At 44.1% G+C, this 13,725-nt stretch overlaps 1 protein-coding gene across 1 annotated transcript; it reads left to right on the top strand.

Moving 5' to 3' along the window:
- The first annotated feature begins 6,156 nt into the window (after positions 1 to 6,156).
- On the top strand, positions 6,157 to 12,534 carry NEU4 (neuraminidase 4). Its single transcript, XM_020989027.2, has 3 exons — positions 6,157 to 6,358; positions 8,221 to 8,476; positions 10,565 to 12,534. Exons 1-3 carry the CDS (start codon positions 6,158 to 6,160, stop codon positions 11,602 to 11,604), a joined length of 1,497 nt encoding a protein of 498 aa, XP_020844686.1. The 5' UTR covers position 6,157; the 3' UTR covers positions 11,605 to 12,534.
- Positions 12,535 to 13,725: the final 1,191 nt, after the last annotated feature.

The following is a 13,725-nucleotide window of genomic DNA, read 5'->3' as shown; positions in this document are numbered from 1 at the left end:
GGTAGTTAGTTAACAACAGAACAGGAGTTCCCTAGGGCCCAGGGGAAGTAATGGGAGCCTCCTTGCTTTGTAATCACTCAATATTAATGCTTAGTAGGAGATTAAATAGCCATCTTTGTGGTTCCATTCAGCATGGGTTCTTCTATGACCTTACCATTTGCTTATAAAACCTTAACTGGTGTTGGCCTTGCTCCCCGGCCAAATGCCCTTTTTTTTTTTCAGTAAGAAACAAGAAATGCAGCAGGTCTTGTGTTCTCTCCATTTCTCAGCCTGCTATGAAGGTTTGGTCTGCTGGAGACAATTATCCTTCCTCCTGCTCTCAGCAAGGCTAGCCCTGACCTCAGCACAGACCATTCTCTTAGGATTTTATGAAGCAGTGAAAGGTGAGAGAGAGCTTGTGAGCTGCTTGTGTTTCCCAACCACCTTCTAAAGAATAATTTCATCAAGCCCTGTGGTGTTACAAGGCCTCCTCGGTAATTCTCTCTGTATCTATATCTTTAATTCTTTTGAACTATTTCCCTCTTGGAGAGATATTGGAAGCAGGTCCCTGATGGCCTAGAAAACATGTTGCCTCTGGCCCAGATTTATCCCCACCTTCATCTTTTGAATAGCTACTTCTGTTTTCTTATATGAAGTACTGAAGTAAGAGCATCCTATGGACTGTCCTCAATGATGGGGAAAGCTCTCTATAAAGTGCTGGCTTTTCTGTCTTATTTCACATGTATTTGTGGTCCTCCTTGCTTTGTCTATACTTGCTTCTAGGTTGATCTGGCTTTGTTTGCCAGATCTCATAGAAACATAGCCCTCTCCAAGCCTGTGTTCCCTTCCACCACTTCTTGTATGTGGGTATAAACCAGCCTTTTGTTATCTGGTTCCACGATGGTATGTAATAGACTTCTACATGGAGTGAACCCTTAACCTCTGTTGCCCTTGGTTGGCATTTAAAAAAATCTCTAGAAAAAGATTGTGTTTGCTGCCCGAGACAGTTTCTGAGAGACAGAGTGGAAGCATTGTAGACCTAGAGTCATGATGACCTGAGTTCAAATCCTGCCCCAGGCACACACCAGCCAGTAAAAACATGCACCCACTTCACAAGATCCAATGAGGTAATGCATGTAAAGCACTATATCCATGTCAGCTGTTATTGTGGTGAATTTTGCTGTTTAACCTTCCCTAATAAATGGGGATAATTGGACTCAAGAGCAACACCAGTGTGTGAGTCTCATGCTCTGTCTAACCTCTTGAGCTGTTTATAGTCTAAGGCTGAAGACCCCATCTGGGTTTATTCCCCACAATGACTGGCAACACTGAGCCCTAGCACAGAGTAGGTGTTGAGTAAGTAGGCACTGAATTCAATGCAGTTGAATTACCTACATGTCTACAGACTTTATGGACATCTTCTAGGTGGGTTGCACTGTGTGAGAGACAGGCATCGTGTGGTCTTTGGTTGTCACATTTGGGGACATGACTGAAACTTTAGGGGGCAGCTCCACTGGGAGTGTGGGATGGGCAGCTAGCTGTTGGACATTCAGGAATGCTAACATAGGGGAACAGACTCAGAGACTTGGAACTGGGGAGAACTTTAGAGGTCATGGCATCTTGGTTGGACCTTGAGGATGATGATGAAGATGACAACAGTGATGCAGATAGTAAAGATGTTAGTCTTTCATTTTCAAAAGGGCCAGTGACATCATGAGTGACATCTTGACTTACATGAACTGGATTTAAGTGAGATAGAGCTGTACAAAGTCATCAACCTCACTCTTAAAGAGTCATTGAAATCCAGTGGCAAGACAAAAGTCAAAGCAACTGCTGCTGGCATCTTCGATGCCTGGCGAAGCTCTGAACGCTCCACAGAGCCCATTTCAGCCACCTTCATGGTTCTTGGGACAAATTGTTCTCCTCTACCCATTCTGCCAGGGGAAATCTTCACATGCTTGTGGTAGACACCCCTTAACTTGTCAACGGGTTAGAGGATGGTTGGGATGTATGAGGTACTCAGGGAAGACTAGTATGTCTGGTGTGAGGGCTGCTTATCCACATTTGGGTCACCCAGTTCTTACCTGTGGCTCCAAGAAGCTGTAGCATGTGCAGCGGTCACCCAGGAAATCCTCTTAGCAGACGGGCTAAGCCAGGTTGAGGGTAATCGATGACAGTACCAATAAGCATTTAAATAACGCTTTAAGGTTTGCAAAGGCTTTACAAATATGATCTCATTTTATCTTCCCTCATTTTACTGATAACGAAACTGAGGCAAGGAGATCAAGTGATTTGTCCAAGGTCACATAGTCACATAGAAAGCGCTATGAGATTCGAAGCCAGGTCTCACCAATTTCAAGTCCAGCCTCTCCTCCACCACACCTTTCTGTCTTTCTCCCAGACAATGCACATGTAGGAGGTCTCCTGAGGAAAGAAGACTTGAAGGTGAACTTCTTAGGGTCCTGGATGTAGAGCCAGAAGGAACCTTTGGAGGTTACCTAGGCCAAGCTACCTCATTTCATGAATGAGATACTTGAGCCCAGAGGGGTTAAGTGACTTGTCCAAAGCCACACAGCCAGTTAGTGGTAAAACCTGGATCTGAGCCCAAGTCTGGTGGCTCCTAGTCTAGCTCTATTTCCACTACTGTGCTGTCTTCATACCTGGAAGATAATTGTGTTTCCACACTTTAGGAGTAAATAATTATATGCCCAAATTTCCATACTGTATTTCTTCATCTACCTTCCCCTTATTTCTTCCCCACCTCAAAGTACCCTCCAAGAACATTTTTGGGGTAACATTAGTCTAATTTCACTTAACCTGATAGAGTTTCCCTTTGGCCTATTGGGATGGCTGGAGAAACTCCACTGAATGTGGATTGAATTTAAAAAAACCCAAGGTTGCAGATTCTATTCAGCTCTATTCAACAAGCACTATTAAATACTTACTGTGTTCTAGACAGAGCAGGGATGTGGTGCAGTGGATAGAGTGCCAGGCCTGGAATCAGGAAGACCTGCCTTCAAACCCAGCCTCAGACACTTACCAACTGGGTGGCTCTGGGCAAGTCATTTCACTTTGTTTGCCTTGGTTTCCTCCTCTATAAAATGAGCTGGAGAAGGAAATGGCAAACCACTCTAGTATCTTTGCCAAGAAAACTCCAAATGGAGTCATGAAGAATCAGACATGAGTGAAACACAACTGAACAACTCAAATATTCTAGACCCTCAGTTATGCCCTGGGTGTACAAAGGCTAGAAGAGCTAAGTTCCTTCACCTCCAGGACCTTACATTCTACTCACATGATACCTGTATTGAAGTATTTGAAGGGCTGTGACCTAGAAGAGGGGTCTGGCTTGTTCTTCTTGACCCTAGAAGACAGAATTGGGAGCCATGAGTGGAAGCTGCAAATTTAGGCTCAAAATGAGGAAAATTTTCCTAACCATCAGTTATCTCAAAGCAGAATGGGCTACCTTGGTAGGTAGTGAGTTTCCCATTATGGGAAGTATTCCAACAGATATTGTAGGGATATCCATTGATTGGCTACATGACAGAGGGGATTCCTGTATGAGGTTTTCTGATTCTACCATTTTAGTCAGGGAAAGGGATTGATTTTTAAGGCCAAGAGGCCACTGGGGATGGTCTTGGTGGAGAAAGTTCCACTTGCAACCTTCTCCCACCCCATTCTTGTGGCTCCCCCTTTGGATTTGGAGTCAGAAGGCTTGGGTTCAATTGGAGCCTGGCTCTGCCACTCTGTACTTATGTGACATTGGTTGTCACTCATCTTCTCTGGGACTCCCTTCTTAACTGTAAAGTAAGGTGGATGCACTAGGCAGATCCTGAGGTTCCTTCCAGCTCTGTTAGATTTTATGGCCCCAGGGTGGGAGCTGATAGCCTTGCACGCCTATTTTCCCTTCTGACACCAGTCTCAGCTGAGCATTTCTCTCATTCTCATTCATTGATGTGTGCTGGACATGAACCCCGGATATCAATTTTAGCCAGCTCCACTGTTTCCATGGCAGACCTATGATGTGGATCTCCATGGCAACCGAGAGAGGAGGCAGGAGAATGGCTCTCTGCTGGAAGCTGGCCTCTGTGGTTTGAGTCCAAAGCTGAGCAAATGTCATCTCAAAATAGTTGGGGAGTGGAGCAGGGGTGGCAGGAAGTAAGATAGTCAGATAGAGAAGAGGACAGTGATGATACATAGAATAGTCTAACTGTGGGTGTAATTGCCCTGGGATAGGGTGCAGTCTACCCCATTTGAATTCTAGCCTGCACCTTCACGTGGGTTGGGGAAGAAAGGATGAATCCATGGGGCTCTCAGAGTGGCAGCCCTAGGACAGTTATGACATAAAGCAGCTCAGATGATATGAGGTGTAGGGAAGCATCTTCTTTCCTCTCTTGTGATAGCACCCTGGACCAAAGTCCTGTTGGTCTCAGGCCACAGTTACTGATCATGTCCCCCTCTTGTGGGTTCCACTCAGCTGTCAACTGCCATCATGTTTCTCAACCCAGCCCCTCCCTGCATCACAACCTTACTCTGAGACTTAAGTTAAAGTCAATAGCTTAATTATTTATTCTTCCAAGGGGCGCTTGCGTTTTAATGCGGATTAAATTTGGGAAGGTTAAACCATAAATTCAGTATTTAGTGAGTCAGCTCCAGGGGCTATGTATTTTTTTGTGGGTAGTATCTACAATACCCTCTTTCACAGAGCAGATAAGAGATTGCTCGTTTTCCTGCTCTCACATTGTCCTCTGTAGTCTCCACATTTTCTGATGCCTTCCCCTATAATTGGGATGGACATCTCCCTCTCTATCATCCCTCTCCTCTCATGCCTCCTTTCAAGGTCCAATTCAGCTATCACTTACCATGTGAAGCCCTTTATAACTTGAATATAGATCAGTGATAGTTGCTCTTCCTCATGCTAGTCAGACCACATCCAGAGTACTGTGTCCAGCTCTGGGTGCCACATTTTCAGAAGGACAAGGAGAAGCTGGAGTGTATCCAGAGAGAATAAGCAGAGGATGAAGGGCATTGAGGCCATGCCATTTGAGGACTAGTTGAAAGAGCTGGGGGTGTTTAGCTTAGAGCAGAGGAGATTCAAGGGGGACAAGAGAGCTGTATTCAGTTATTTATGATGGAGGAGAGATTAGACCTGTTCTGTCTGACCTTATAAGGAAGAACTATGAGTAATGGATAGAAGGTGCAAAGAAGTAAATTCAGACTTGATATAAGGGAAAAACTTCCTTGAGTAGTAGAATTATGTCTAGGGACTTGCTTGTAGGTGGAACAACGGATAGAGCACTGGGTTTGGAATCAGGAAGGCTTGAGTTGGCCTCAGACATTTATTAGCTTTATGACCCTGGGTCATTAACCTCTATCTGCCCTGTTTTCCCTTAAATATCAAATGAGGATCAGCATGGAGATTTTTATTTCACCCTTCAGCTAGAATGAGCAGGAGAGAAGCAAGCTCTGCCTTTGGGGTTGGGATCCATTGAGATGATTCCTTCTCTTAGGACCTGTTGGTTGTATTTTATTGCCCTTTTATTTAATTCAACTCACCTCCTTACTAAGGAAATGACAGGCTTGATGAATAGATGGGGAGAGGCGGGTTACTCTACAAACTAATTAAGCCATTCTTCAAGATAAAATAAAGACCCAGTAAGTGCTGGTGTGGACAGCTGGTTGGGTTAATTGAAGCCCACTTCTGTCCATGGTCCTGACTGTCTTTAGAGAACCGCACAGCCGTACTGCTACCACTTACCTACTTACGCTATCACAGCCATCTAAAAGTGTAATGGGCTGTCTAAAAAGGCTCCTCCTCATTGGAAATTTTGAAGCAAAGCTTGGATGGCTACTTACCAAAGTAGATTGTAGAGGGGATTATTTCTGCTCTGGGTGGGATTAGATTTCCTCTGAGATCCCTTTGATCTTTGATTCTGTGACTCTGAAGTCTTACTCTGGAAACACTGCAGAAAACACTGGAAAAACTGCTTCATTTACCTGGGGAAAAGCTCCTTTTGTCTGGGAATGTCTTAAAACAAAAATTTAACAATAATTAAAATGCAAGAGTTAGATCCTATGACTGACCCCTGGAGTCTTTGGTTCCTATCTTTTTACCCCATCTCTCATACTTCCTACACACTGGCTGGTTGTGTGTCCTTTCCTTTTTTCCAGGAAAGCCATGAGTAGCTCATATTTCCCTGCTCGGACAGTGCTATTTGAGAGGGAGAAAGGTGGCGTGACCTATAGGATACCTGCCCTGCTCTATATCCCCAAGAGGGCCACTCTGCTGGCCTTTGCAGAGGAGAGGCTCAGCCCTGATGACTCTCATGCAAATGTGCTGGTCCTGAGAAGGGGGGCCTTCTACAGGACATATGTGGAGGTGAGTGACACCTGGGCCATGGAATCACCCTCCGGGGAAGCATGAGAAACATAACCTGATAAACTGACTTGGGTGGAGGCTGCTGAGGGATTGTGGGCAAGTTGTGTGTTCCACTTATTGAACTGATGGGCTTCTATGTGAGAGACCCAGATGAAACATCACCATTTTATTTCCAGAGACCAAGACTCCTGCAGCAGCAGGGCAGGGGCAGTATCAGAGGTTGGAGGGATGCCTCAGAAGTCCCTACCTTCTGTAGGAACTGGTGCATCCTGGGAAGGAGAGGGTTAAAGGCTAGAATGAACAGTAGCATCAGGAGGCAGTGTGGCATGTTGGCTCCTGATGCTGGGAGTGGAGTCAGGAGCTGCCAGGGAGCTAAATCTAGGCTCTGACACAATAACTGTAACAACCTCTCTGAGTCTAGTTTTTTCATCTGTTAAATGGGGACAATAATGGCCATAGTACCATTCCCTATGGGGTTATTATGAAGATCAAATGAGATAATGTATGTAAAGCAAATCTGAAGTCCTATATGCAAATCAGCTATCATCATCGTCATCATCATCATCATCATCATCATCATCATCAAATATAGACACAGTCAGGAGTCCTGCACATGCTTGGCATCTCCATCAGTGGAGAGAGTTCCCATATTGGGAGAGAGTAAGTCCTAGATCAAAGTTCTTACCCTTTTTTAGTCATGGATCCTTTTTGACAGTCTAGTGAAGCCTACAGACTCTTGCTTAGAATAATGATTTCTTGTCTACATTCATAATAGAAAGAAACGCCAAGTTTCAGCGAGAGGTTAGTGAGAATAGAGATGTAATTTTTTCCCATCCAAATTGATGGATATCCTGAAATCTCTTCATGGACTCCAGGTTAGGAACCTCTCTCCTAGATTCTTTGTATACTCAAGTAACTATTATATGCTACAAATATATGACCAAATCCCCCAAATGTGAATGTGATTACAACTTTCACAGGAATGTTTTGTTCTAGTGCTTCATAGGAGGTGGTGTGGTATGGTGGAAAGGGCTCTGATTCTGGAGTCAGAGGACCTGGGTTCAAATTCTGGTTCTGTTACTTGCCAGCTCTGTAGACCTTGGGTAAGGTATTTAACTCTCTGGGCCTCAGTTTCCTCATTTGTAAAATGAGGGCGTCAGACTAGATGGCCTTCTAGCCCTGCATCTGTGGTTCTATGCAAGGTCCTTGAGGGCAGGAGCTTTTAGTCACCTATGCACAGTACCATGCACACAGTAGGTAGTGAGTAGAGTTTCCCTTAGAACCTGGAAGACTGAAGCTGCCTCTGACACCCCCTGGCTGGGTGACCTTCACTCAGCAAAGTCTCTTCAGCTCTCAGTGCTCTAGGAAACTCCATGGGACTCCTACTTAGAGTTGGAAAGAGTTGAAGAAAAGGGGCTGACCTGCCCTGGTAGAATGAAATAACAGCCTAGTCCCTTTCTCTCAGCATTATTACCCCCATTTTCCAGGTACGGAAACTGAGACTCAGAGAGATTAATTGACTTGCCCTGGGTCATGTTGCTAGTAAGTGTCAGGGCCAGGACTTGAACCCAGGTGCTCTTTTCATGAATTGTACTTCTCTCCTTGGTACTTCACCCATCACTCTAGCCCAGTGGTTTCCTCCAGCTGCGTGCAGGGTCTGTCTGGTCTTTTGGCTCAATGACATGTTTGAGCTTAGAAGATTTTTAGATCCATTGTTCAAGGCAATTGACATCTCTGAGTTAAAGAGAATTTGGAGTGTGCAGTGTATCAAGAAAGGCAAGAGAATCATGAATGGAGATCGATGGTAAGCTTGACATAGAGAGAGAAGAGAGAGAGCGTTGATGCTTTTCTTCCCTCTCCAGTGGGGAAGCATGCGAGTTGTGGAGACAGCATCTCTGGAAGAGCATCGGTCCATGAACCCTTGCCCTGTGTATGATGAGCTCACCGGCACTGTCTTCCTCTTCTTCATCGCGGTGTTGGGCAACACCCCAGAATCCTTTCAGATCATGACTGGCAAGAATGCAGCCCGACTTTGTTGTGTGACCAGTTCAGATGGGGGCCTCACCTGGAGTGCTGTCACTGACCTGACAGAACAAGTCATTGGCTCTGTTATAGAAGGTAAAGGAGCCCACACTGAGTTGCTTAAATTGCTCCACTTGAAATGACTGGCTTTGGCTCTCATTTGGGATGAATAAGACTTTTGTTGGCAAAAGAGAAATGGGGGTGAGGAAAGACAATCTCAGTAGTATCTATATTGGCCAGTCCAGTCCAGAATTTCAAGGAACAAAAACCACACCCACTTGATAAGATGTGGAGTTTGAGGTAACCAAAAATAACCCATTTGATAAAGGATGCTGAGGCTACATGTGCCTTGGCCATCTCCCTGCTTGACACAGGTACTATGAGGCTGGTTCTGGTCCTGAGAATGAAACGGTTCATGTCCAATTCTTGACCAGAACTTCAGGCTGGAATGAATAGCCCATGAGGGAAAATGGAGCCCCTAATGGAGCCACAGTCTAAAGCACCTCCCAACATACCAGGAAAAGCAAGTAAATGAATGGATTGATAAGATTCTGCCTCTTTTTTTTTTCTTTACAAGTAAAGTTATTCTTTCCTCTGCTAATTAGATGCTTGCAAGTAGAATAATTTCTTAGAAGGGGGAAGACAAAGGGAGAGAGGGACTTTAACAAATGGAAGGGAGTTTGAAACACTAGATCCCCACCCCCAGCCACAAACCAATCTATACATGGGAAAGTAGAATGTGTAGCTATAGCTGAACGGACAATATTTTCCCTAGGTCTACTTTGAGCAGCAGCTAGTAGACATAGGAAGAGTACTTCCTTTCTCTTTCTTTTATCTGTGTGAGGTCACAAGGGCAGAGAACAAGGCTCCTTCAAAGAGAGACAGGACACTGGGAATTTCATCAGCAGTAGGGTTGACATTATTTGCCAACATCTAGTTATTTCTTATATTTCTTATATTGCAAAGGAATAATTTCAAGGATGGGGGAGAGGCTGGGTGGCTCAGTGAATACAGCACTGGACCTGGAATCATGAAGACCTCAGGCTGAATCGGGCCTCAGATACTTACTAGCATTGAAACTGAGGACCAGTCGCTTAACCTTTGTTTCTTCATCTATAAGAAAGGGAAAATAATAGCACCTATCTTATAAAGCTGTTGTGGGGTTCAAATGAGATAACACGTGTGAAGTCTTTTGCAAACTTTCAGATGTTATAGAAATGTATTTTTAAATAATACATATTTCCATATAATGTTATCTAATCAACAACACACATATACATACATATGTATACATGGTCAAGTATACATAGGTACAAACATGCATGTATACACATATATGTGCACATATGCATATACATAATATAATGTATATGTAATATATATAATATATAAATTCTACCCACAGGTAGAATCTAATCTTCTTGAAGACACTAGCTATTTAATTTGAGACTTTAATTCTCTAAGCACCAAGCACAGTGCCTGGTACCTTGTAGGGACTGATAGATAGGTATATGGATAGATGGTAGATAGATGAATGGATGCACAGATGGATGGATGGATAAATAGATGATAGATAGATGAATGGATAGAGATAGATAGATGATAGATATGATAGGTTGATTCAACATTTATTAAGTGTTTTCTATGTGCCGGGCTCTCTGCTAATCATTGTGTATGCAAGACAGTCCCTGCCTTTAAGGAGCTTACAATCTAACGGGGGACAGAAAGGGGGACCTGGCCAGGAGGGGGCTGAGCCCCCAATGTGATACATGCTTGTTGGAGTGGTTCAAAGGGCCAGGGTAGCCTGGACTTTGAAGTTGAAACCTAAATGTTCCCTGTGCTGTTCTTGTTTATGTAAGGACTTCTGCAGAAGTGGGTTTGGGAGAGGGCTATTGATATTACTACTATTAATTCTCTTTTTCCTCCTTTTTCTTCTTCTTCTCCTCCCCTCCTTCTCCTTCTCCTTCTCCTTCTCCTTCTCCTTCTCCTTCTCCTTCTCCTTCTCCTTCTCCTTCTCCTTCTCCTTCTCCTTCTCCTTCTCCTTCTCCTTCTCCTTCTCCTTCTCCTTCTCCTTCTCCTTCTCCTCCTTCTCCTTCTCTTTCTCTCCACCTTACTCTTCCTCCTCCTCTTTTCTTCTTCTTTCCTCCACTCATTCATGGCAGCCTCTCTCTCCTTTCTCTGCAGACTGGGCTACCTTTGCCTTGGGCCCTGGCCATGGCATCCAGCTGAGGTCAGGACGTCTCCTTGTTCCTGCTTACACTTACCACATCGACTGCAAGGAGTGCTTTGGGAAAATCTGCAAGACCACCCCTCACTCCTTCACCTTCTACAGTGATGACCATGGTCAGAGCTGGCAATTTGGGGATTTCATCCCCAACTTGAAAACTGGGGAGTGCCAGCTGGTATCCGTGTATGAGGAAGATGGCAGCAGTATTCTTTATTGCAATGCCAGGAGTCCCCTGGGCTGCCGCGTACAGGCGCTCAGCATGGATGATGGGGCTGCTTTTCTCCCAGGACAGCGGGTCCGGAAGTTAGTGGAGAGCAACCGTGGTTGCCATGGCAGCATTGTTGGGTTCCCAGCTCCTCTCATTAGGAACTCCTCTCAATTTCTGTCACAAGGGGAGAGATGGTTTGTTGGTGGCTGTGACTATTTCTATCTCCTACAAAAGCTTCATAGACTTCAGAAACACGAAGCAAAGAGTGTTAGAAGTATCCCAGTCACCTCTGTAAAAAAGGCATCCCAATGCCACCCACAACAGAAGATCTCCGAAGAATCTCTGATCTCTGTGAGTGATAGTGATTCAGGCCAGAGTGCCCCAGGACCTGTCTCTCCACCTTTCACCTCATTTCAGACACCTACTTGGGTATTATATTCCCACCCCACAAGTCACAGGTCTCGGGTAAATATGGGAGTCTACCTTAGCACTTTTCCCAGAAATGCCGACAGCTGGACTGAGCCCTGGGTGATTTATGAAGGGCCCAGTGCATACTCTGATCTGGCAGTGATGGAGCTACCCTTTTCAGATCCGTCAACACCAGGGATTCCAGCCATCACTTTTGCCTGCCTCTATGAAAGTGGAGCCAGGCATGCATACGAAGAGATCTCTTTTTGTCTATTCACGCTCTCTGAAGTTATTGAGAATATACCCACAGCGGTTAGCCCACTGAGTCAGAGTTGTCAAGCAGGAAGCAAGGACCATTGGAAAAGCTGTGTGACCTCCTGAATATTATTCTCTCGTTGTCCTGGAGGGGAGGCCACCAAGATAGCTTTGTATGTGTAGTACGGTCTCCAGAGAAGACCTACAGAAATACCCTGACACCACAGAATGGCTCTTGTCATTTTATAATACACCATCAATTTTCAGTGGACATTCATTGAAGGTGGAACATGGTCAAACATACTTTAATGTTTTAAACTCACATTTTATTTTGTTTGATGGCTTTAAAACAAATATGGGGCTAGCTCCTTTAAGAATCTGGGTGGTACCTTTTACCTGAAGGAGGATCCCTTAATGAAAGAATTAGGCTGGTTATATTCTTATTTTATTTTATTTTATTTTGATTCTGAATGGAGGACTTTATTTTCTGCCTAAATTCATTCCTAAATATTTTCCCTTATGATTTTTATTTCTCCTTTGAATCATTCTGAAGGTTTCCATCATCTTTGTATAGTACGTAGTATTTTGTCTTTCATCAGGCACTCTCCCTTCAGTTGGTAATATTTGCTGATTGTACTTGGCATTCTCTTTGTGTTTTTATGCATTTTTCCTTCTGCTGTTTTAGTACCCTGCCTCTTGGTTTATCTGCCGGCATCCTGAGCCTTTTTCTTTTGATATCTCTACTATTCTTCTTCTTGTATTCTCTATCCCTCACTCTCTGGCTCCTCTACTTTCATTGGCCCTGGACACTGGGCTACTAGGCTGCAGAACTGCCTTAATCCTCCTTAGAAGGGGGCTACTTGGTTCACCTGCCTGGGTCCCTGCCCAGAGTAACTGGTGTGTCGGACTGATCTGAGCTCAGTTTCCGCTCACCTTTCTCTTAGGCTCAGCCCATTTGCCTATGCTGGTTCCTTTCAGACTACCTGATTCTTCCCTTCATTCTTTTCTTTTCCTTTGTATGACTGGACAGAATCAACCACTTCTTTAGGTCTAGGGGTTGAAGGGCTAGGAGTTTTTGGGCACAGACCCTGCAGTTTTGGGGGGTCCCTACCTCAGGCTGGGCTCCTGGCACAAGCCTGAGACTGCTTATGTTGGCTGCCAAGGGCTAGTGGAGGTGGGTGGTGCCTTACTTAGTAAGCAATGAAGGTAGTAAAGTTGTGGTTAATTAACAGGATTTTTAGCTTGACCGTCATGGTTCTTTTGTCTAATCTTGTAATTAAGCTCTAGAGATTCCATAGACAATTCACAATTTCATTGTTTGGAAGCTGAAGCATTAATTATTAATCCATCATTTTCCTGGTCATGTGTCTCATTCCTGAATGAGTTAATCAGGAGTAATTGAGGGGGAGAAACAATGACCTTAAATGCACCCATGTTTGGATTTCAGGGGCACCTGCAATGAAGAGACCTAGGACTAGGAGCTATGAATTAAAGGAGAAAAACTTAAAAAAAAAGGATTTGTGTATTTCGGACTCAGTGAAGAGCAGAGATTAGAATATCACAGAAGAAATTAATATCTGTATTTTAAACACTACGTATGTATGAATGAGGCCATAAGCCAAAGAAGTAAATATTTAAAGAAACCCAGAAGCTAAACGGATGACATGACCACAGGAATGCTTTCTCTTTTAACACTTGCAATTGTTTCTTATCCAACATGGAGCCTGGTGGCCATTGTCTCCTGATCCTCAGGACATGTCCTTCTTTTCTTGATGAGGTCAGTGCCTGGCTCATAGTCTTCTTCTCTACCCTAAATCCTGCCATCATCCTTGGGGACTTTGACATACATGTTGATGGGCCCTCAAATACTTACTTTTTCACTTTGTCAACCTCATCATCTCCCAAGTGCTCCTCCTGTGAGATATACAAGTCTGGTCATAAGTGTGATTCTGCCTTCACCTACTTCTCCCTTCAAGAACACTAAAATTCCTCTACGCAGCCATAGTTCCTATAATTCCATCTCTCCTTATGCCTGATTACTTAATTTTCTTTCTTTCTTTCGTTCTTTCTTTCTTTCTTTCTTTCTTTCTTTCTTTCTTTCTTTCTTTCTTTCTTTCTTTCTTTCTTTCTTTCTTTCTTTCTTGGCAATGGGGTTAAGTGACTTGCCCAAGGTCACACAGCTAGTAAGTGTTATGCGTCTGAGGTCAGAGTTGAACTCAAGTTCTCTTGACTTCAGGGCTGGTGCTC

Source organism: Phascolarctos cinereus, unplaced genomic scaffold, assembly GCF_003287225.1.
Source record: "Phascolarctos cinereus isolate Bilbo 61053 unplaced genomic scaffold, phaCin_HiC Scaffold_7;HRSCAF=346, whole genome shotgun sequence".
NCBI lineage: Eukaryota > Metazoa > Chordata > Mammalia > Diprotodontia > Phascolarctidae > Phascolarctos > Phascolarctos cinereus.
Note: the sequence above shows the minus strand (reverse complement) of the source record. Positions and strands in the feature narration are given on the sequence as shown.

Coding starts and splice junctions, on each gene's coding strand:
- NEU4 (XM_020989027.2), top strand. CDS start 6,158: ATGAGTAGCTCATATTTCCCTGCTCGGACAGTGCTATTTGAGAGGGAG. Junction 6,359..8,220: donor TCTACAGGACATATGTGGAG/GTGAGTGACACC, acceptor TTCCCTCTCCAG/TGGGGAAGCATGCGAGTTGT. Junction 8,477..10,564: donor CATTGGCTCTGTTATAGAAG/GTAAAGGAGCCC, acceptor CTTTCTCTGCAG/ACTGGGCTACCTTTGCCTTG.